The sequence below is a fragment of the Gasterosteus aculeatus genome, chromosome 14 (genome assembly GCF_964276395.1).
Source record: "Gasterosteus aculeatus chromosome 14, fGasAcu3.hap1.1, whole genome shotgun sequence".
In the NCBI taxonomy this organism is placed as follows: domain Eukaryota; kingdom Metazoa; phylum Chordata; class Actinopteri; order Perciformes; family Gasterosteidae; genus Gasterosteus; species Gasterosteus aculeatus.
In genome coordinates this window covers 2,103,278-2,123,844 of record NC_135702.1, presented here as the reverse complement: position 1 = coordinate 2,123,844, position 20,567 = coordinate 2,103,278, and the positions used below count along the sequence as shown (strand labels likewise).

The 20,567-nt window shown below is 48.2% G+C and overlaps 1 protein-coding gene across 7 annotated transcripts; it reads left to right on the top strand.

Moving 5' to 3' along the window:
• The first annotated feature begins 6,083 nt into the window (after positions 1-6,083).
• LOC120831711 (ceramide transfer protein) lies at positions 6,084-20,525 on the top strand. Of its 7 annotated transcripts, XM_078088802.1 has the most exons (18): positions 6,084-6,661; positions 6,737-9,015; positions 10,264-10,398; positions 14,301-14,417; positions 14,538-14,603; positions 16,320-16,427; positions 16,621-16,759; positions 17,296-17,379; positions 17,576-17,733; positions 17,845-17,937; positions 18,030-18,116; positions 18,196-18,288; positions 18,406-18,501; positions 18,590-18,722; positions 18,808-18,878; positions 18,953-19,081; positions 19,160-19,289; positions 19,378-20,525. In XM_078088802.1, exons 2-18 carry the CDS (start codon positions 8,905-8,907, stop codon positions 19,503-19,505), a joined length of 1,878 nt encoding a protein of 625 aa, XP_077944928.1. In that variant the 5' UTR covers positions 6,084-6,661; positions 6,737-8,904; the 3' UTR covers positions 19,506-20,525. The 7 variants fall into 7 exon arrangements, with proteins under 7 accessions (XP_077944928.1, XP_040053328.2, XP_040053329.2 ...); XM_040197394.2 differs by having other exon boundaries at positions 6,090-9,015; XM_040197395.2 differs by having other exon boundaries at positions 6,416-9,015; positions 16,624-16,759.
• Positions 20,526-20,567: the final 42 nt, after the last annotated feature.

Below are 20,567 nucleotides of genomic sequence, written 5' to 3'. Positions count from 1 at the left end.
TGCATTGCACTCCATAATTTGTCATCTTCCATTAGGAAAGAGCACAATAGATGGATAGTGACAGCGATGTTAATTGCTTCCCCCCTCCTTGTCAAGCAGAGGTTGGGTGAAGAGACAGCAGGTAACGTCAGTACTTCCACGCAAGAGAGGGACGCTGTCCACATCTGTGCACATCGGATCAGACGTTCCGCTATCTCGGTTACTCATTCAGCAAGTTTGAATGAACGCTGTCTCTAAAAGGAAATAACACACATGATATTTGCAGTATAATTACACTTTATTTTACCCTGCACAAAAACGTGAAGAAGATTCCCATTTAGGTGTTTGCCTGCAATCAGGGGTTGTGCCTGGCGCCCCCTGTGGACACACGCGGTATTGTTTCCGACCACCAGGGTCCCTTTAGAACAGCTCTCATTTCACTGCATTTAATGGCCACTTCAGCTGCATTGAACGTCGCCTCAGGGTGAAATATGAGAGCGTGAGAAGGGACGGCGGCTCTGTGAAGTATCGACCACGCTAGGATTACGGTCCGAGGGCGACGGGGCGATGAGAGAACGTAACGCGAGGGTTTAAGAAGAGACTACAAATATTGATCCACGACGTGGATGACAGAGTGGTAAACAAAGCGGGGGCAGAGGTCATTTAATCTGGTGAATCCGTTGCTTCAGCCTTTTTTAAATAGAGCGTGATGTTTGGTTACAGGCAGGCGTGTGCGTGTGCGCACGTGTGTAACTGAATCAATGCACCTTATTACAGTGCAGGGCTCCTCCATGAATAAGTGCAGATGACAAAGCTAATCCTGTTACGAAGCCTCCCGGTTTGATGTTGCCGCTCAGAGGAACAACCGGGAACATCTTCCCACGTCCGCGGCGGATCGTTTCCTGCTCGCCGTGACTCAGCAGCAGTCCTCTCCGAGGAAGACAGCGCAGGTGCACGGACTCAGAGTTGTTACCTCTCATCATGACGGCAGCTGATCGCAGGCCTCTAGATTTACTGAAGCAGACGCTAAAGCACAACAGGGAAAAGGGATATTGCCAGTTTGCATAAACATGGACGTCAGCTCACGCACAAACTACAGATTCTAAAGAGGAGGAGCGACTTATTGCATGGCCATCATGCGTAACACGTCCACGCCCGCGGATCCACGGAGAGCAGAGCGCCGAGCGACCCGAGTAACACGTTATCATCAGAGTGGAGCATTGTTCTACTGCCAGTTATTGATTTATCCAAGCATCGATATTGTGATGCCAAAGTGGGAGATTAAGAGCTTTAAGCATAAAAACAAATCAAAGACAAAGAAAAAAACGTCCAAAGATTCACATACAAGAGACAACTGACTGCATCAATCGTGCAACAGTTTTTACTGAAATACGATTCCTCAACATCACCTGCGGCTCTGAGAATGTAGCACTTGATTATGAATCCTATGACCTCTGACCTCTCAAACGTTTCTGCAGGTCTGTGTCCAACGGGGACAGTTGTTGAGGGTGCAGCCGCTGTGTGAAGCAATAAGTAACAGACTTTACTTCTCGACGACAGTATTTGTTGCGATGCATTTTGCCGCCTGCCTTTTGTCTTATAAATGTGAAATAGTGAAATAGAATTCTGAGACCCTTTTCAGAGGTTTCAAGGTGCTGCAGAGAATCACACAGGGAGCCAGTTGAGCCAAATAACTGCACCGACCATGCGGTTAGTAAGACGTGGGAAGTGGAAACACTTTGGTGTCTTCAGTGACTCCGAGGATCCGTCTGTCAGAAGGAGGAGGCGGAATCAAAGATTCCCCCTCAGACAACAACAAACGCCCCCGATGAGTCACAGCCGGGAAGCCCTCGGCCGGTGAATCCGTCGGCTCAGCGCTTTCATCTGGATGAAGCTGACAGGTTGAGTCCCTCGCTTCTAATTACCTCCATAACTGCTTCGTCCTCTCGCGTCCATCTGGGATCCTTTTGCTGCAGCTAGAGTTGAGACGCTGTGCAGCACGATCAAGGAAACCAAAGAAGCATCCGGATCACGATCCTTATGAGGACAAAGAAAGGAGCCTGAAGAAGATTTAGTATGTTATCAAATGATTTACACTTTAACAACAATATTCCAAAATGTGCATTAGTGAAAAGCAGCGTTTACAGCCAACGACTGATTCTGTTTCTGATCCACATGTTTGAAAAGGAACAAAGGAGACGAAAGGCTAAAGATTATTGTTACTAGCAGAGAAATGTAACCATCGTCATCAGTTTGACGGTGTCTCTCCTCCGGCTGTCCGATGCTACCAGCCGCTCTCCTCCCGATATCTGAGGAGATTTACGAGCGGCCTGGTAACGACCCAGCACAATGTTCCCAGAGGTGTCAGCGCTTCCCCCGAGACTGTTTGTCTTGCTCCTCCGTGCACTTTAATTAAGATTAGGAGGGAAGAGGTCTTTCTGCAGAAAGGCCTGTTCATCTCGCCGTGTCTCCTGCGGTCTGCGCGGAGCAGAGCACCGCGATGGGAGGCTCTCGTTTAGCTCGTCTCTGTGCGACGGCGTGTGAGCTCTCCTCTCATTGGAACAGCAATAGGCTAACGTTTAGCTTAGCTTAAATACTGCCAGCAAGGGGAAACAGGTACATTAAAATATGACGAGTAGAATTAGGAGAATTTCATTTGAGGAATATGTTTTTAGCACCATGGACAGAGACACAGAGAGACTATGGGACTGTCCTAATGATCAGAGACAAAGAGACACTATGGGACTGTCCTAATGATCAGAGACAAAGAGAGACTATGGGACTGTCCTAATGATCAGAGACAAAGAGAGACCATGGGACTGTCCTAATGATCTGAGACAAAGAGAGACCATGGGACTGTCCTAATGATCAGAGACAAAGAGAGACCATGGGACTGTCCTAATGATCTGAGACAAAGAGAGACTATGGGACTGTCCCAATGATCAGAGACAAAGAGAGACCATGGGACCGTTCTAATTATCAGAGACAAAGAGAGACCATGGGACTGTCCTAATGATCTGAGACAAAGAGAGACTATGGGACTGTCCCAATGATCAGAGACAAAGAGAGACTATGGGACTGTCCCAATGATCAGACCATTTGACTTCTCAAAGTGTAATTAATCTATTTCATCTTATTTTTCTTTTTGTTTTATCAGTGTTGACAGTGATTTAGAAATAGTGCACAAGCCACCTGAATAATAGCAATAAGAAGAAGAATACATTTTAAGTAAATGTGCGTCAATGAATCTGATTAAATTGCATCACTCGGCTCAGCTCTCTGCATCTTCTCCATCAAACATAATTGAGATATGTTATGTACATTCAGGAGTCTCGACAGCAAAACAGAAAAAAAGTTAAATTTCCAGGGAAATCCACACAAAGTTTTACTCTTCTCAGACCTCCAGCGCAGCCTGAGTTAAACTGCTCGTTGGGTTTGAGTGGAGCCACTCTCACTCATGCGGATGACAACTGTAAAAAACGCTGAGTCGTGCAAAGCCTTCCTGTCCTCGGGAAGGTCAAAGCCTTTCTAGTGACACTGACTAATGGGTTGTATTTCAGGACGAAGCTCGCCGGGAGTTCTGCTCTATTGTCTTTAAAAGAGACAACACAGACACACATGGACTCCAAAGGCAGCATAAGAAAAAAAAGAGTAAAAGATTTGTTCAAAAAATATTTTGAAATGAAGGGTTGAAAAAAAAGTCGAAATATGTTAGGTTTGAAAAAAAGCTCCAAATATGGAAAATCTGAAAGCATTTGGAAAAAAATATTTTAGGCCAAAAATGTCAGTTTTTTTAAAAGTATTAGGTCAAAAGGTATTGTGAAAAAAATCAAAAAATCTTTTGAAGAAAATGTCAAAATATGGGAAATCAAGTAAAAATATGTTGATTCAAAAATATTAAAAAAAATATTTCAGATTGAAAAGGTCATGTAAAAAAAGTATTAGGTCGAAAAATTGAAATTGAAATGGTTATGTCACATTGAACACAGTAAAAATATATTAAAAAATAATAAATATATATAAAATATTATGTCTGTAAATGTTTTGAAAAAAGATCCAAATACAATTCAGGACATATTTTAACTTTATGACCTAATATTTTCTGACTTTATTTTCAAAATATTTTTAACTAATATTATTTAACTTTTTTCATGTTATTGTTCGGACCTCGCATATTGTTTATCCGTGAATTATGTATTTGTTAAATAAGTCAGTTAAATGATAGGGTGAAACGTTGACTTGATGTCTGTACCCTGTGTTGCTATAAATGAAAACGAGTGTGAGTTGATCGTTAAACTATAGCTTGAATTTCTTTTCTTGTTTTACTGTTAATAACATATTGGACCACAAAATACTGATGCTACACAGTAACTACATTCCCTATAATCCAATCCAGTATTTTTAGGCTGTCAAAATATTTGTACACTTTGATCATACTCATTAACCATTGACAAGATTTTTTTATGCTTTTTTAATTCAACACTTCAGCATTCTTCAAATTCTAAATGAGTCAGAATCAGCAGGCGGTGTGTGGTGAATGACGGGGGCTAAATAAGAGTCTGGATGTCGCATCGAGTCGTGTGAGACAGCTTTGCACTGCACTCCAGGCTCATTGTGGCTGTGAAAGGAATTCCTCATTACCGAGCTTCTCACAGCTCAGCGGCCCGATGTGTCGTCCCATTCTGTGGCATCACTTATGGGAAAAGCTTAGCAAGTGTAGCGCTACAAAGCACTTTAAGAGGGGACTGCAAGTGTGTTCGTGCGTTCCACCAATCATCACCATTTTCACTCCCAACTGGTCAAATACTGCAGCTTCTCAGAGTCCAATTGAAAAAAAAGAGGCCCCCTTTGTAGAAGATGAGGGAGAAGATTGAAAAGTGGTCACTCGGTCATTTTCAAAGCAGAGCATCACGCTGCCCCCCGATGGCCAAACTGGACTCTGCAGTTCTGTCTTTTTCCATCGTTTAAATGTTAGGATTTTATTTCTGCCTCAGCAGCGTAAATGTTTCCGCTGAATGTTCCGGCCTCGGCCGGCAGGGGGCGTTGCCTCCTTAATTATGGCGTATAAATGGCGTATCATGAGACGACCACCAAGGCCACCTCTCCACATGAATCACCGCTGTTTATCCTCCAGTTCAGCGATTCCCAAAGTGTGGGCCGCGGCCCATCAGTGGGCCGCGAAGGTACTGCAGGTGGGCCGCGAGAGGTCATTTAAAATAAATAAATAAAATGTTTTGAATTTTGAAAAGTTTGAAATTAATATAAAAAGATGTCAAATGGGGCGCCCTCTTGTAGCATTAAAGTAAATATACATGAGCTCCGGAGAAAACTGTATACAAAACATACATTGTCGGTTAATACATTTTTAATATGTTGAATTCTTAAGGTCATTTAATCATCCCTAGTTTATGTTTTGATCAGAGTTGAGATTAAAGGTTTGGGTGAGCCGCAAAAGATTTTCAGATTTCAGATTGGGCCGCGGCATTCTTGAGTTTGGGAACCGCTGCTCTAGTTGTTTGTTGTTGTTTTGTGTTATGTTGTTGTTTTGTGTCTCAGTGCTCGCTCACCTCTCTGTGGCAGAGATGCTTCACGTTGTTTTGTATCACTGTGAAATGGTTTTGGTCTTATTGTGTTATAATCGAACGGCCACTTTGGGCCCCTCGACCCATTCAGTAATCCATACATGCGTCGACAAATGCATTTGTGCGTCATTGTCCGTCCGTCTGTGTATTTCTGTTTACCCGCTCGCTGGCCTTGAACTGACCCTCGAGGAAGAAATAAAATACCCTGAATGGCGGCAAAGAGAGCGGCGCGCAGGAGGTTTACATATTCAACTAAACCCCTGTTCAACCACTCGCTACGCTTCCTGGAAACGGCTCCTGAGTCTTCCAGTAAAGGATGTCACGGTGTCGGGATTAGTGCCAAAGCTGTTTGAGATGAGATGAAGCCACACACACACACACACACACACACACACATACAACCTAATAATCGTCTGCTATGGGGCCGCCAGCAGAGGGCACAGCGAGCTCCGGCACCCCCCCGCTCGGACCTTCTTACGCAACCAGACTCTTCCTGAGGCTCGGGCCTGCTGCTCGCCGGTCACGTCCACATGCAGCTGGCGTGCTCAGGAGGACCTGACACTGCACGGGGTGCCACAAAAAGACACGACCAGCAGAGCGCGGCGAGCGAATGTGGGAAACTAACTGGAAACAGCTAGACTGCTTTCCCAGGATCAACGCCGCGTGACATCAATGTGAGGTCCGCTAATCCGTCCCGGTGAGCTCCCTCGCCCGCTCGGAGCTGCTGACCCGCGTGGAATATGCGGCCTGAAAGCGGATGTGATCTAATCACATTACCGCTCGGCCCTCGGGCCTCTAAACGAATCACAGATCCGCCACCGACGGGACAGCGTGTGCGCCGCCGTGATCGAATCAGAGCCTCTCGAATCCAAGTCGGGAGAACAACAGGTTGGGCCCACGCCCTCCCCGGGCCGCAGAGGTCTGGAGTTTCAGGTTCTTCTTCGGTGGGAAGCGATGGGTTCGGCCGGGAGCCGTTTCATAATGTCTAAAAGACGATGACCTCATCTTATTCTTGCTGCGCTACGCTGTTTTTTGTTCCCTCACACAAACAGACGATCCTTGCAGAAACACGGGGAGCTCTCGTGCAAACGTTTGAGTCGGTGAGTCACCTTCAATGCAGCAGAAGAGCTGGATTGTGCAGCTAAGTGGAGGTCTTGTGGTTCGCTCTCTTCCAGGTCTCATGATTCCACGGAACAACTGCATCTGACTCACAAGACCCATGACTCAAAGCTCTGCTCTCCTGCAGCCCACCGGGACGCGGGGGCCTGGATGTTGGGACACAAGATGTGTGTGTGTGTGTGTGTGTGTGCTGAATCGCACAAGGATTATCACATGACTCAGGGTTCACATGAGCACAGTCCTGTTGTCAAGGCGAGGAGAGAGGGAAGGAGACGGAGATAAGGAGACATTTCACTAAAGGCCTCACATCAGCATCATGTTCAGGGTCACGATTGTATTTTGGGTTTCTACTTGAACTCTTTACATGCTTTAATGTCCAAAAGTCCCTTTATTTGTCTCATACTGAATAAACCTGCATTCACCCAGTGACTGAAACGCTCCGTTTTAGCGCCTGTCTCTTCAGGAGCTCAGTGAGCTCTGAGCGGCAGGTGTCAAAAATACAGAGCACCTCTGCAAAGGTGGTGGGCCACGTCTTCTCATGAGTCTGCCTGTGATGTTACAGGGGTCTTCTAAACCGCACAGCCCAAAATATGCCATGTCCCCTTTAACCGATTAAAGCGTGGTGTTATGCCCCACTGCCGTCTAACCACAGGAGTTGGTTTATTTCATGGTTCATTTGTAAACTCAACTCCAGCGCTGTTTGTGAGCATCAGAGCAGCGCGGAAATGTGTTCAAATGAGATGAGAGACGCCGTCCACAAGCGCGTGAACGCGATCCATGAGGAGGTTTTAGTAATAAGTCGGCTTGAAGCCCTCTGCGACCTCACATACATTTGCTAATGTTCCCAGTTGCTTGACCTCATAAATGTCTCCGCTAAGTGCCGGCCCCGTGTTTGTCGGTTGGTAAAGGGACTCCTGAGACCGAGGGGTGGGGGGGCTCCAGAGGGCCCTCATCAACACCTGGTGCTTCATTTCACCATAATTAAATTCACAAAAAACACTTACAGATCATCTCTGAATCCGTTACAGTGCAGCCACGCTTGCTTGGGACAAATAAGCTGCAAACTAACGAGAAGATGTTTGTAAATATGCAGCTTTTATCGGCCCTTGTTTCACATTTCTGCATGTGTGTATTTTCTGTGTTTGACTCTCATTCCTTTGCAGTGAGCTGGATAAAGTGACGTCAAACTCTCCCACGTGTTCCGTTTAGCAACACTTAGATCGATATGTATCAATGCGCTTACAGATTAAGATAAACAACCCCAGAAGGATTTCACAATATAACCAGAATGTGACATGGGTCAAGTAGATAAGCCGATTCTTTTTTTTAGGGTTAAACTCTTGATAGGTTCACTATTCAAAATCACTATGTTATGAGAAAATGTGTGTCAAGAGTATAACTAAATAAGAAAAGCAAGTCAGTTGTTTTAGTTAATCAACATTACATCAACCAGGCTGACGCGGATGACGCAGGCCGTCTCCTTAAATCCACACATGACATGATACATTATGACTCAGAACAATGTTGTGGTTCATCGTGCTTTGTTTTATTAATCAAAGCCTGCAAAGTAACCTAAATCATTCTCCCCGCGCTGCTGCTCCACTTCCTCGTTCCTCGCTCACTTCTGTTTCCAGTTGGCCGTCACCAACGGGGGGCGGGGCCTGCTCCCCGTGGAGGCGTGGAATCGGCGACGTCACCGCAGCCAGCGCCCCTCGCGACGTCAGTTGAAGATGGCGTTGGACGGGAGAGCCGTCGCCCGCGCACCGAGGGAAGCGACGCTCTGAGAGCCAGCGAGGGAATTACCGGGCCGAGCGAACCGAACCCGCCACCGGAGCTCATTTCATCCGTGTTTTGGGTTTTTTTTTTCTTCTTTTTTTTTACCGCGTCTCCTGCGGGGCCCTGCGGGCAGCGCAGCTAACGCTACGGGCTCAGCTAACGTTCACCTGGACGGCTCCCGTCCGCCCCGTTAACCTCCACAGCCGGGCCGGTTAGCGAGCCGACGGACGTTGGTTTTTTTTTTTAAGCTAGCGGTGATTCGGCTGTCGGTCTCCGGCTTCCTCGGAGCCGCCGTTAGAACGCGACGTGATTCGGTGAACCGTTCCCGCTTCTCTCCGTCTCTCGTCCGTCTAAACGCAACCCATCGGAGCGCCATATGTTCTTGTTTTTATTTTTTTTTTATCCCATTATTATTTTTTTTTAAACGCTAGCTAAATTGCATTTAAAAATGTCGGACAACCAGAGCTGGAACTCCTCCGGTTCCGAGGAGGACGCGGAGCCCAGAGACGAGTCCGGACACCTGGTGGGCTGCGTGGACCTGAGCGGCGTCCTCAGCAAGGTGGGTCACGTGCCGAGTCCACCTGCCCCCCCTCCAGTGTTTGTCCCTGCTAGTCCTTCGGGCATAACCGTCAGGGAGGTGTCTGTTTACGTACCGGGGACAGGGGGAGGGGGGGTGTAAATCCGGGAACTGGCGTTGATCAGAGCGAGAGGAAAGCCCCCCCCCCCCCCCATAGAGAGTGACCATCGGGGCATCTGATGCAGCCTCATTAGAAGAGACACTGCAGGTTACTGGCAGTTAAATCAAGCTTTATTTATGAGGCCCTGAATGCATCTTTATTGATTTTTGAAGCTGCACCGTATCACGTGGGGACATTTTAGATCACGTGCAGATCAGAAGTGTTACCCAATTACCTTTTACCCAGAAAGGGTAAAAGGTCTAATTTGGTCTAAACAACATTTTGTGATTAGTGACCACTGAAGGGCTCTTTTAAAGTTTAAACTAGGCCTGCTGCTTATTTCTGCAACACAAATGTGCGTCCCGCCGCTGGGTGTTGGTGTTGTGGGCCGCTGTGCAGTGGTGCTGCAGATGTTGATCTGTGACAGAATGCAGGTGGAAGCATTTGGTAACAATGCGTGTTAACTCGAGCGCACTGTAAATAACGCTGATGTCAATCTGCTTTTTGTGTGAGCAGACGGTAAACTCTCTGTAACCCACTTCGCCAAATGCGTCCTCGCTGGGGCAAGATGTTGTTTTGGGGGCGAATTGGGTTTGATTAGTTAAGCTGCCGGTGAGCTAATGTCCCTGTACACTAAACGGATTGCCTGCTGAACCACTAACCCAGCATATTGTGAGATTAAGCGCTTCTGCATTCAGACACGCTCACCTCTTCAACCCTGTTCACGTCATACGTGCATCATTCGCTACAAAAATACCTGCTTTATCTGTACGTTGTATCATAACTATCTATGTTGTAACATACACAGAGATGAGATGGCAACTACTCTCCCAATTTAACAACCCATGAGTGTAACTAGCCATGTGGATTTAACTGGGCCGGTTGTTAAGGTTGTAGTTTGTGGTTTGGTTTTATTCGACTCAGGTGTTGAATGTTTCTCTGCGTACGGCTGCACTTCTGCCAATAACACAACCACAAAGTGAAGCCTCTAAACGTTAAAGGAAGAAGAACCAAAGTAGAAGGTTCAAACTACTGACTGTAAGCAAGGAGCTATTTATTCAGGGTTTTCTCTTTTCTTCTTCCCCTCACTCGGCGTTTAAAGATATTGATGATTGTGCTTTATTTTTCAGTGGACCAATTACATCCACGGTTGGCAGGACCGTTGGGTGGTCCTGAAGAACAACACGCTGAGCTACTACAAGTCTCAGGATGAGACCGAGTACGGCTGCCGGGGTTCCCTCTGCCTCAGCAAGGCCGTCGTCACTGTGAGTACTGCGGCTCCTTTGCCACAAAGCAGCTTTTCTTTCTGCTGATTGTGCTTTGATATTCCACAACCATTTATGCGCAAGTCTTTGAAGTAAGTCCTGTGGTCTTCACTGCAGCCTTTTCTTACGAGTACTATCGGCCCTTTTCAAAACGCTGTTTGTTGTGCAACAGGGACACATCTGCAAAGAGAAGGAAACCTTCACTCCCGCTTTCAAGCCACCAACAGTCAAATTTCCTGCTCACGCCCTCTGCTATTCAGGACCGAGCTCTGGGGATGTTTATTTCAATTGCAAATGCAGCCACACACTCGCCTTGTTTGTCTGTTCGGCCTCAGCTGCTTTTTCTCTGGAAAATGTTTCCGTTTATTAACCTTCCCTTTAGAAGTAGGCCGAGGGGCCGGGTGGTGCTTGGGTGGTTGTGTTGCGTGCCTCTGCTAACCACAGTGGATATAGTAGAGTTTACAGTTCAGAGCCTGGACCTTCTTCTTGTTCCTGTTGACAGGGAGCGATGCGTAGCAGCTGATCAGTGTGGTCTGACTCAATTATGTTAATCAGTGTTGACATTGCACTGCAAATCTTTCATAATCAGTAAATCCGCAGCAATTTGGGGAAATAACAACATTAAATGATTACAAATGAAATGAACGAAAGGATAGCTGTTGTCATGCGCTCTGTGTTAGTCGCTGTGGGTAGTCCGTGTCTGCACAGACTCTGTCCTCGGCCCCGATGACACTTGGACTGTTTCCTGCAGCTTGTAATAAACTGATCGAGGACTAGATGAATGTGGACAGAAGTCTGTTTGGGCTGGAAGGATTTGCACCAGGAGTTTTACTCTTGGCCACACTAGAGATCACCACATGCGTTTTAGTTGTGTGCATATTACATTTGGCTGTGAAAAGAACTCGAGAGATATTTGAAGAGCAAAGATGGTCTTTTCTGTTTCCCTCTCACGCTTTCCACCTTATCCTCCCACATACTTTAAGTATATGATTTATTAGATGTGGTCCACAATATGTTTGTGTTTGTTTCTGGTTATTGGGTATTTACATCAGTTTTGAGGAACTTCAGTCTGGACGTTCTTGTTCTTGATCCACTGCAATAGCCCTTTCTGTTGTTGTTGTAGTAAAATAACTCCTGATTATGTCCCAAGTTTTGCTTTAGGGTGTTTAGGCCCATCAGGTGACTTCTTAACGCTTGACTATGAGCGCCTCATCATGGGACCACGAGGGCACTACTAGGACGGAGGGAGAAACCAGCTGTAGCTGACGGTGTATGAAGCACAGACGGCCGACGTGCCAATCAGGCTTTTGTTTATTTCCCAGAGAAAATGCATCCAAACGAGTCAACAATGCTGCCCGTGACACTGCGTGACGTCTCAGTCGTTGCCCGAGTCTCCAAACGGTAACGGGGGAAGTGAACACGTCTCTGCTGGCATGCAGCATGAAGCAGGCTTTGCTGTTCACACTATTTGTTCAGCTTCATCCAGTCCCAGCTCATGTCAATATGCACCTCCCTGCGGTGCCCTCCTGTCGCCACTTCTCATTCCGCTGGCATTCTGCCTCAAAAAACAATGATGAGCTGTAGTTGAAGTTATTGCACTATTTGTTGTTGTGTTTCTGTCTATTGTTGCTTTAACACTGGGACACCGTCTTCTCAGACATCCGGCTTCTTGTGTGTCCCAGACGAAGCACCAAGACCTGCATGTCAGCAGAGTACCAAACCTAATGTTCACCGCTTTGACACTTCAAACTTACGACTCGAAGGCCATTAGTGTATAAAAAAAAGATTACAGTCGAATTCACTCGGGCCAAAGAGAGCAGCCGAGGAGCTGCTACCAACAGATGTTCAGCCTTTCTCTCTGCTGGTCGACAGCCTCCACGTTTTCTGTCGGCCGACCGGTAAAAGCTCTGGTGTGCGAACGCTCGGCGTAAAGGTCTGAAATCTGAGGTTCAGGTTGCACCGTGACTCATTCACTGATTTCAGTTGGCACACTCAAGTTGTGAAACTTTGGACCTGCAAGAGAACTTGTGACTTCTTTATTGCAAAACGACCAGCGCGAATGCTCAGTTTCTCAAAAGAGCAAATTGACACAGAGTGGAAACCGAGATTACGATGGAGGGGTTGCTGGTGCCCGTCCTTCCCAGGAGCCTTGTAATTAGCAATAGAATCAATTACACTTAAATTTCTACACACCCCAAGCACCATCTGTTTGACAGAAGGGAGGGATCACTGGGTGTGAACGGTTAATTACCAAAGAAACACCGGTTATCCAGAAAGTGACCATTGTTCTGCCTGGGTTGAACCTACTAGAGGTCACCCTCCAGCTGACCTCTACGAGTGACGTCGGCCGTGTAGTGGAAACGTGTCTTCGTTGGGAAATGAGGCTCTTCCTCGTGGCCTGTGGCTGGTTTGTTTTAACCCGTCCTTGGCAGGGATTCCTGTTGTGGGGCCTTGGAGGTCCTCGCGTTGTCGTGTGCACAGACAGAACACAAGATAGTATATTTATCTGAATCTCCTCCTCAGGGAGCATAATTATGTCTAAATATACACACGTGAGTAATGGGATACAGTTGGCTGTGGGGCGGCTCTCGAAGGGTCGCGTCGTTTTCATGGGTTTAATCCCCCTTTTTGTTTCTTTAGGTACTAAGAATGAAATGTGGTGGTGTTGTTTTAAGAGGTGGTCGCTCGCTGGGCGGGTTCCACTGTGACTACAAACACGTACGCTCAGCGCGTGTTGGGAGGGTAGGAAGTGTGTTTGAAGAAAAGGGTTATGTAATTGTTTATATATATATATATATATATATATATATATACACACAACACTGGGGCCGACTGTAGCACGCTGACTGAGGAGGAGCCGCTCGTACGACCTCGCTGGGTTCCAAAGCGCTTCGCTGCAGTTCCGTCTAAAGTTTCCGTCCATCCGTTTCTTTGTGGCTGCTGGTCTCTCAGCATGAAGCCTCCGCATTGACCTGCGTGTTCACTTCATTAATCAAGCGGCGGGCGAACCAAACACGGCTCCTCCTGTCACGTGGGGTCCACGCCGAGATCAATGTGTTGCCGTGGTTGCCGGTAACCTGCTCCTCCCCGACCCTGGGTTCCACTCAGCCTGCCCGTGACCCTTTCCTAGAACCAAATGACCCCAAGTTCTGCCGTGCTGGTGCACAGCCGCTTCCATTTAAAACTGATGAGCGCTGTCGTCTTTTATCGTTTGTCTTTCTAGCGACAAATCGAACCCGTTTCCTTCCTCTGTGGCGCTTCCTCTTCTGGTGGGGGGGGGCTGGTTCCACGCCTCTGGTGCTGGCGAGCTCTCGGCGTCCCGTCGTGCATTATTTACAGCCACAAGCTGCTTCGGCCTCTGCGGCGTCCAGGTGTCGCTCACCTCCAGTGAAACCTTTAGTCTGTTTGTTTCCTGTCCGCTCACTGAGGCTCCAAGTTCAGATCAATTACATTCTGATTACTGTGGTTTTTCAGAAAATTATCAAATACTATTATATATACTAAGTATTTGATCCAAACGAGTCTACAAAAGCACGTGGTCCTTTTTTTTGAATAACCAGAAAACATGCCATGTCCCTGTAAGTCATTCGGTTTTACTTGTGTAATTACTACACAAGTAAAACACCGGGGCGCTCGCCACCATTCCCCACACACACACACACACACGTGCTCCTTGGTCGCCGTGCTAGCGCAGCGCTAACAGTGCTCTGGGGGGCTGTTAGGAACACGCTGCGTCCTGCAGGCGGCCTTAAAAGGACCGTTGTCCTCCGCTTTTGTGGGACTGTCAGGAGAACAGCCTCCATGTTTCCAGTCTCCTCCGTTTCTGAGATATCCAGGCTTTCATCATTTAATAAGATCCTCATTTTCCAATGCGCTGACTAAACCCTCTGTCCCTCTGTTAGCCTCATGAGTTTGACGAGTGCCGGCTGGACATCAGCGTGAACGACAGCGTGTGGTACCTGAGGGCTCAGGACCCCGAGCACCGCCACCAGTGGATCGACTCGGTGGAGCTGCACAGAGTGAGTCCAACCGCTCCGACAGGAGCCAAACCCCCGTCACCTTTGCAACGAATAAATGTCGTCCGACGCCAGGTTGGACTTGTGTGTGTTTTGTGTTTATTGTGTGTGTGTTTCTATCAGACAATCAGAGAGGGGAGGAGAGAGAAGGGAGGAGTCCAGGGGACAATATTCATCCCTCCACCACTGGTGCGTTTGTTGGCAAGTTGGCAGAACTAAATGAGCGCTTCGCTCGTCTTTAGCACAGTACTCTGTAGTAGCAAGTGTGTGTTTGTGTTAACTTGGTCCCTAAGTCCTGGATTAGATTGGTGCATGACTCACTCAAAGGCTCTGAACATAGGGCACGCTGAGCTGAAACTTATCTTCTACTTGGACCAACAATTGGCTCAGGTTTATCTTAATCCCTCCCTGACACACAACAGGAAAGGTTCACGACACTCATCCGGGAGGAGAGAACCTTTGTATTGTTTTTACAATAGTAAAAAAGTGAAATTACACAGGCAGGAAGTTCCATTTTAAAGTGCTGCGTATAAAACTCCTGTAAAGAGCCAAAGTAGCAGCGATTGTATTCGGTCAACGTGAAGGACAAAGGAATCCGGCTGCTACTGTGGACTGCTGAGCAGGAGACAATGGAGGCGCGGGGGGGGAGGGGGGGGTATAAATGAGGTCAATGTTCATTTATAAACACACGGCAGCCAACCATCAAATATTTAAAGGGTGTCTCACATAGATGAAAAGAACCCTCTGTGCTAGTCGAGCGTTTGAGGGGTTCGATTATTCATCCAAAGCTTGTGTTTGTCTGAATGTTTGAAACGGAATCCAGAGTGAAGCAACAGTCCTAAATCCGTCTGGATGAGCACGCGCAGCCACCACACCTCCAGCCGGCATGTTGCTCCTGGTGCTTAGTTTGGGAAACACCACCCCCACCACCCCCCGTTCCTCCCCACGGCCTATCCTTGAGTCAGGGAGCCACTGTGACTCTCACACACACACTCACACCTTCCACCCACTATGACTCACCAATTCTTCCTCTTCCCCTGTCCGACCCACATTACTCACACCAGCAGCTCAGCGTTTCCACGGAGACCAACCGCACGCATCAGTGACGCGTCTCAGTGAGAGAACTCGTTTCCTCTCTGTTAGAGGAAGTTTGGGTAAAGGTTAAACGGGCAGTGACGAGGTGTCCGACGCGCCTTTTAGTAACGTAACTTCACCTTTTATGGGCATTTTATTCCGGCCCCCAGATAAGTCAGTTCATTTTATTATTATTTTTTTTTTTTTTTTGGCGGGGGGGGGGGGGGGCATGTTTTGTCCCCAGCTGCGCTGCGTGCATGTATGCATGTGTACGTGTGTACGTGACGCCGGGGGCTTGACGAATGTGATCGTATCAGTCGCTCAGTCCCTTTGTCTCGTGTTCCACTTCTCCATAGCTGAAACGCAAAGCTCTGCTTGCGTCTGATAATCGCTCTCGCCGGCGGCTGCATAGTCAATCTGTGCCGACGCCGCGTGTTGCCTGACGGGACTGAAATCCATGCAAATGCAGGCGGCGTGACTACTGTCGGCTGTTGACCGACAGTAACCCCGGCTGTCAGCGCGCGGTCACATGGCCGGGCGGCGTGCGCCCCCTGGTGGTGGAGATCGGAGGAGCCCGCCTGCTCTCTGCTGTTATGCAACAGTCGGTTACATGTTAGTTGTTTCTGTTGCCGTGGTCACTGAGTGTGTGTCAGGTTTCATCACAACATTCTAAACATTATTCAGGCTTTCTGGAAAGCTGTTTTAATCTTTTTTAAATAAAAATGAAATATTGCTGCGATGGTTTAAACATCAGAATAGGCGGACTTCCCCCCCGTGGTGTTTTGAATTGATAACAAGGTGTTAAAGTCTGTTTACTCTGTTTGTCCTCAGGCTGATTCTGGATACGGCTCCGAGTCCAGCCTGCGGAGACACGGCTCCATGCTGTCGCTCACATCCGCCACCAGCGGCTTCTCCGCCACCTCCTCGTCCTCCTTCAAGGTGAGTCCTGCTTAATGGTCAACGCGGCCAAGGAATCATCCAACATTCATCAAATGGAATTTTCTGTTGTTTGCAATCTCTCTCACACACACACACACCTAGTTTGTTACTTTTATCGGCGCACACCTCCTGGATTTCCAGGTTGAAATTTGCTCCACGTGAATCTGAACAAAGGGCTTTGTTGTTCCTCAAGAAGGGTCACAGCCTGCGGGAGAAGCTGGCGGAGATGGAGACCTTCAGGGACATCTTGTGCAGGCAGGTGGACACGCTGCAGAAATACTTTGATGGATGTTCAGACGCCGTGTCGAAGGACGAGCTGCAGCGGGACAAGAGTAAGACACCCGCAGACACCCACGCCGCTTTCCACCAGCTACTGTGTCACTCTGGAGGCATCTGATTGATTGATGGCTTGAGACGAGAGCGAATCAATTCAAAATAAAAAATAAAAATGTATTTTGACAGTTTCTTCCATTGTTTGAAATGCCAAGAATATTTATTGATTCCAGCTGTTTTTATAACACATACAATCAATTAAATTCAGCTTTTTCAAAGTGACAAATTGAAAAAATAATAGTTGATGTGTTGACATGCTAGAATACTGACGTCGGGGAACATTTGGTTTGCCTTCTGCGTATGTAGGTGATGAACCGTGTGTGGAATGTGTTGTCCCCCCCCCCCCCCCGCCCCCCCCTCCCAGCGCGTGGATGAAGCCGTGCTTTTGTTCTCCTCACCTCCCTCTCGCTCTGTCTCCATTCTGAAGATGAAACCAGCCCATTGTGGCGCTGTGGCCGTGGCGTTAGCCGCAGCATTAGCTCTGCAGGGTCCTCCAGCCTTTCCTCTCAGACGTGATTTCTCTTCTCGTTTCCAGTTGTGGAGGACGATGAGGACGACTTTCCCAACACGCGGACCGATGGAGAGTTTCTGCACAACAACCACGGCAGCAAAGAAAAACGTGAGTAGTGACGCGTTTTCCTTCAAAGCGACATGAGCTGATATCAACACAATTCAAATGAGCGGAACTGTCAAATGTACCACGAGCAAAAAGAGTAGTTTGTAAGGAATAAACTACGTTTCCCTCTGACAGGGAATCGTACTTTTAGGAAGTGAGCAGCGTTTGTCAGGAGTGGCCTTTGTCTTACTGTGTGCAGTGTTCCAGGCCGTGAGTCCCAAGGGGATCAACGGCATCGACTTTAAGGGCGAAGCCATCACGTTCAAGGCCACCACGGCCGGGATCTTGGCCACTTTGTCCCACTGCATCGACCTCATGGTGAAGAGAGAAGACAGCTGGCAGAAGAGGGTGGATAAGGTGTGTAGATGGACATTTCTCCTCATCTCAATCCATTTAGTTCATTCACAGCGAAGGAGGAGATCATATAAGGTCGTATTTGTTCAGTGATTCTGCATGTTTGTGTTTTAGGAGATGGAGAAGCGCCGTAGAATAGAGGAGGGCTACAAATCCGCCCTGAATGACATGAAGAAAAAGTCCCACTTGAGAGGTCCGGATTACGAGGTGAAGTACATTTTCACCCACAATGCAGCCTGGTGTGGCCGTTTGCAAAGGAACCTTTTTGAAGGAACGTTCCCTCTGCGCTTTGTCGCCAGGAAGGTCCAAACAGCCTCATAAACGAGGACGAGTTCTTCGACGCGGTGGAAGCCGCCCTGGACCGACAGGACAAGATCGAGGAGCAGGTGGGCCGAAGACCTCCGAGTTCTGCCTCAACATGGACGCCGAGGACGAGTTTCTCATTCTGTGGTTGCTTGTTCTCAGTCTCACACGGAGAAGATCCGGCTCCACAGATCCAGCCCCGTCCCCCCAGGGGACATCTACTCCAGCATCGGCACACACCGATTCTCCGAGAAGGTAACGCCCCCCCCCCCTCCTTCGCCCGGTTAGGGCTGTTGTCTTGTGTGTCAGTAGATGCAGCCAAGCTTTTGAGTTGTCTTTATGTAACGAAACCCCCCCGGCCTTGTGTTATAGGTGGAGGAGATGGTGCAGAATCACATGACCTACTCCCTGCAGGACGTAGGTGGAGACGCCAACTGGCAGCTGGTTGTAGAAGAGGGAGAGATGAAGGTAGGGGGGTTGGTGCAATGTCCCTTCGTCTAAACCCCCGGCGTGGACGCGGCCCAGAAGGAGCCCTAATGCCCCCCTCTGTCCTCAGGTGTACCGCCGAGAGGTGGAGGAAAACGGCATCGTTCTGGACCCGCTGAAGGCCACCCACTCGGTGAAGGGGGTCACCGGGCACGAGGTGTGCCACTACTTCTGGGACACGGCCTACCGCAACGACTGGGAGAGTAAGTCCCTCAGAACGAGGTCCACGCGCCGTCACAGCGGCTCAGACTCATTGACATCCTCGTGTCCTCCGCCTCTTCGTTTCAGCCACGATTGAAAACTTCAACGTTGTGGAGACGTTGTCGGAAAACGCGACCGTCGTCTACCAGACGCACAAGGTAAGAGCGCCGCGGCGGTGACCAGGTCACCCGCTGCCCGGAGGGGTGGAGCTCTAAACGGTGTGTCGTTGCAGCGGGTGTGGCCGGCTTCCCAGAGGGACGTGCTGTACCTGTCGGCCATGAGGAAGATCCTGGCCAACAACGAGAACGACCCGGACACCTGGCTGGTCTGCAACTTCTCCGTGGACCACGACGACGCTCAGGTGAGCCGCCCGGGCCGCACGCCGCACGCTCCGGAGGCTCTGATTGTGAACGCTAACTCCGCCCTGTCGCCTCCACAGCCGCCCGGCCGCTGCGTGCGCGCCAAAATCAACATCGGCATGATCTGCCAGACGCTGGTCAGCCCCCCCGAGGGAGACAAGGAGATCAGCAGGGACAACATCCTGTGTAAAATCACCTACGTTGCTAATGGTGCGTGTCAAAGGTTCCACGTCTTCAATGTGTCGTGACACTTGTTTCACATACTCGACAAAGTAAACGATGAGTTGTGTGTCTGCAGTGAATCCCGGAGGGTGGGCCCCCGCCTCCGTGCTCCGGGCCGTGGCTAAGAGGGAGTACCCCAAGTTCCTCAAGCGCTTCACCTCCTACGTCCAGGAGAAGACCGCCGGCAAACCCATCTTGTTTTGAGGCCAAAGCTGATGACATTGGAGAAGAATAGACGGATTTATCATCGTAATCATTTCAAGGGATTGCTGCTCCCCCCTTTTGGTTTTGATAAAATGCTAGTTGGCTTGTGTTCGGGGGGGTCGTGGGTGAGATGAGGTGTGATGCAGCTCGTGTAGAGGACTGACTTGTCACGTCGCTTTTCTTACAGATATAATATATAAATGTACGTATGTTCTATAAAAAGTTTCTAAGAAAACAACCTTTGCTAATAGACTGAAATATTTTATTCTTGCTGTTAATATCTCCTACTTTGTGTTTGGATTTTTCATAATTGGTCGTTTTCCGGCTTTATTTTGAAGCTGCCAACTTTCGCTGCTTGATTTAAGTCCAGAGGGCCGTCATCGACTCGTGACCCCTATGATGTAAGACTTGACCTCTTTGACTCCGCCCCTCTCATGAAAACGCCTCTGGTGCCGATGGAGGGGGGGGCCGAGAGGACTCTCATATTTAACGCACACTGTTGGCTGGGCTTTGTTTTGTGTGCTTGTAACGGTTTGTAAAATAGTGTCACTAACATTTCTCTGGAGGTATTGTTCCGACTGGGTGGAGCCCAAATGCCTTAGTGTTACGGGGGGGGTCACTAGTAAGTGCCTCATGGAGTTCAGAACTTGTCCTACTAACCACATGAGGCTCTTCCCCCTGAAGGCTGCTTCTAGGAGGATTCACAATGTTCTGGAGGTGAAAGTAAAACAATTCTGCTGCTTCCATCCGTCACATTGAGGGAAGCTCGCTCACACAATGAATTAACCTTTTTTCTTAGTAGGAAGTTACACGGTTTGATTTTCCAGAGAATACTTTTAGAAATAGAGCATCGGTACTTTGTACCGAGTACATTTCCCACCTGTGGACCACATGAATCACACATTTCTTAATTGTACTAATGGTAACTGTACATAGTACGAAACACCTTTGTGTAAATAAAGCTGTGGGATCGACTTACAAATGTACTGTGACAGCAGTGAAATAAATAAGTTCATCCTCCTTTGTGTGTTATTAAAAACATGACTTTCATTTCATAGTAAA

Coding starts and splice junctions, on each gene's coding strand:
- LOC120831711 (XM_078088800.1), top strand. CDS start 8,905: ATGTCGGACAACCAGAGCTGGAACTCCTCCGGTTCCGAGGAGGACGCG. Junction 14,616..16,319: donor CACCACTGGTGCGTTTGTTG/GCAAGTTGGCAG, acceptor GTTTGTCCTCAG/GCTGATTCTGGATACGGCTC. Junction 19,082..19,159: donor TGGACCACGACGACGCTCAG/GTGAGCCGCCCG, acceptor TCGCCTCCACAG/CCGCCCGGCCGCTGCGTGCG.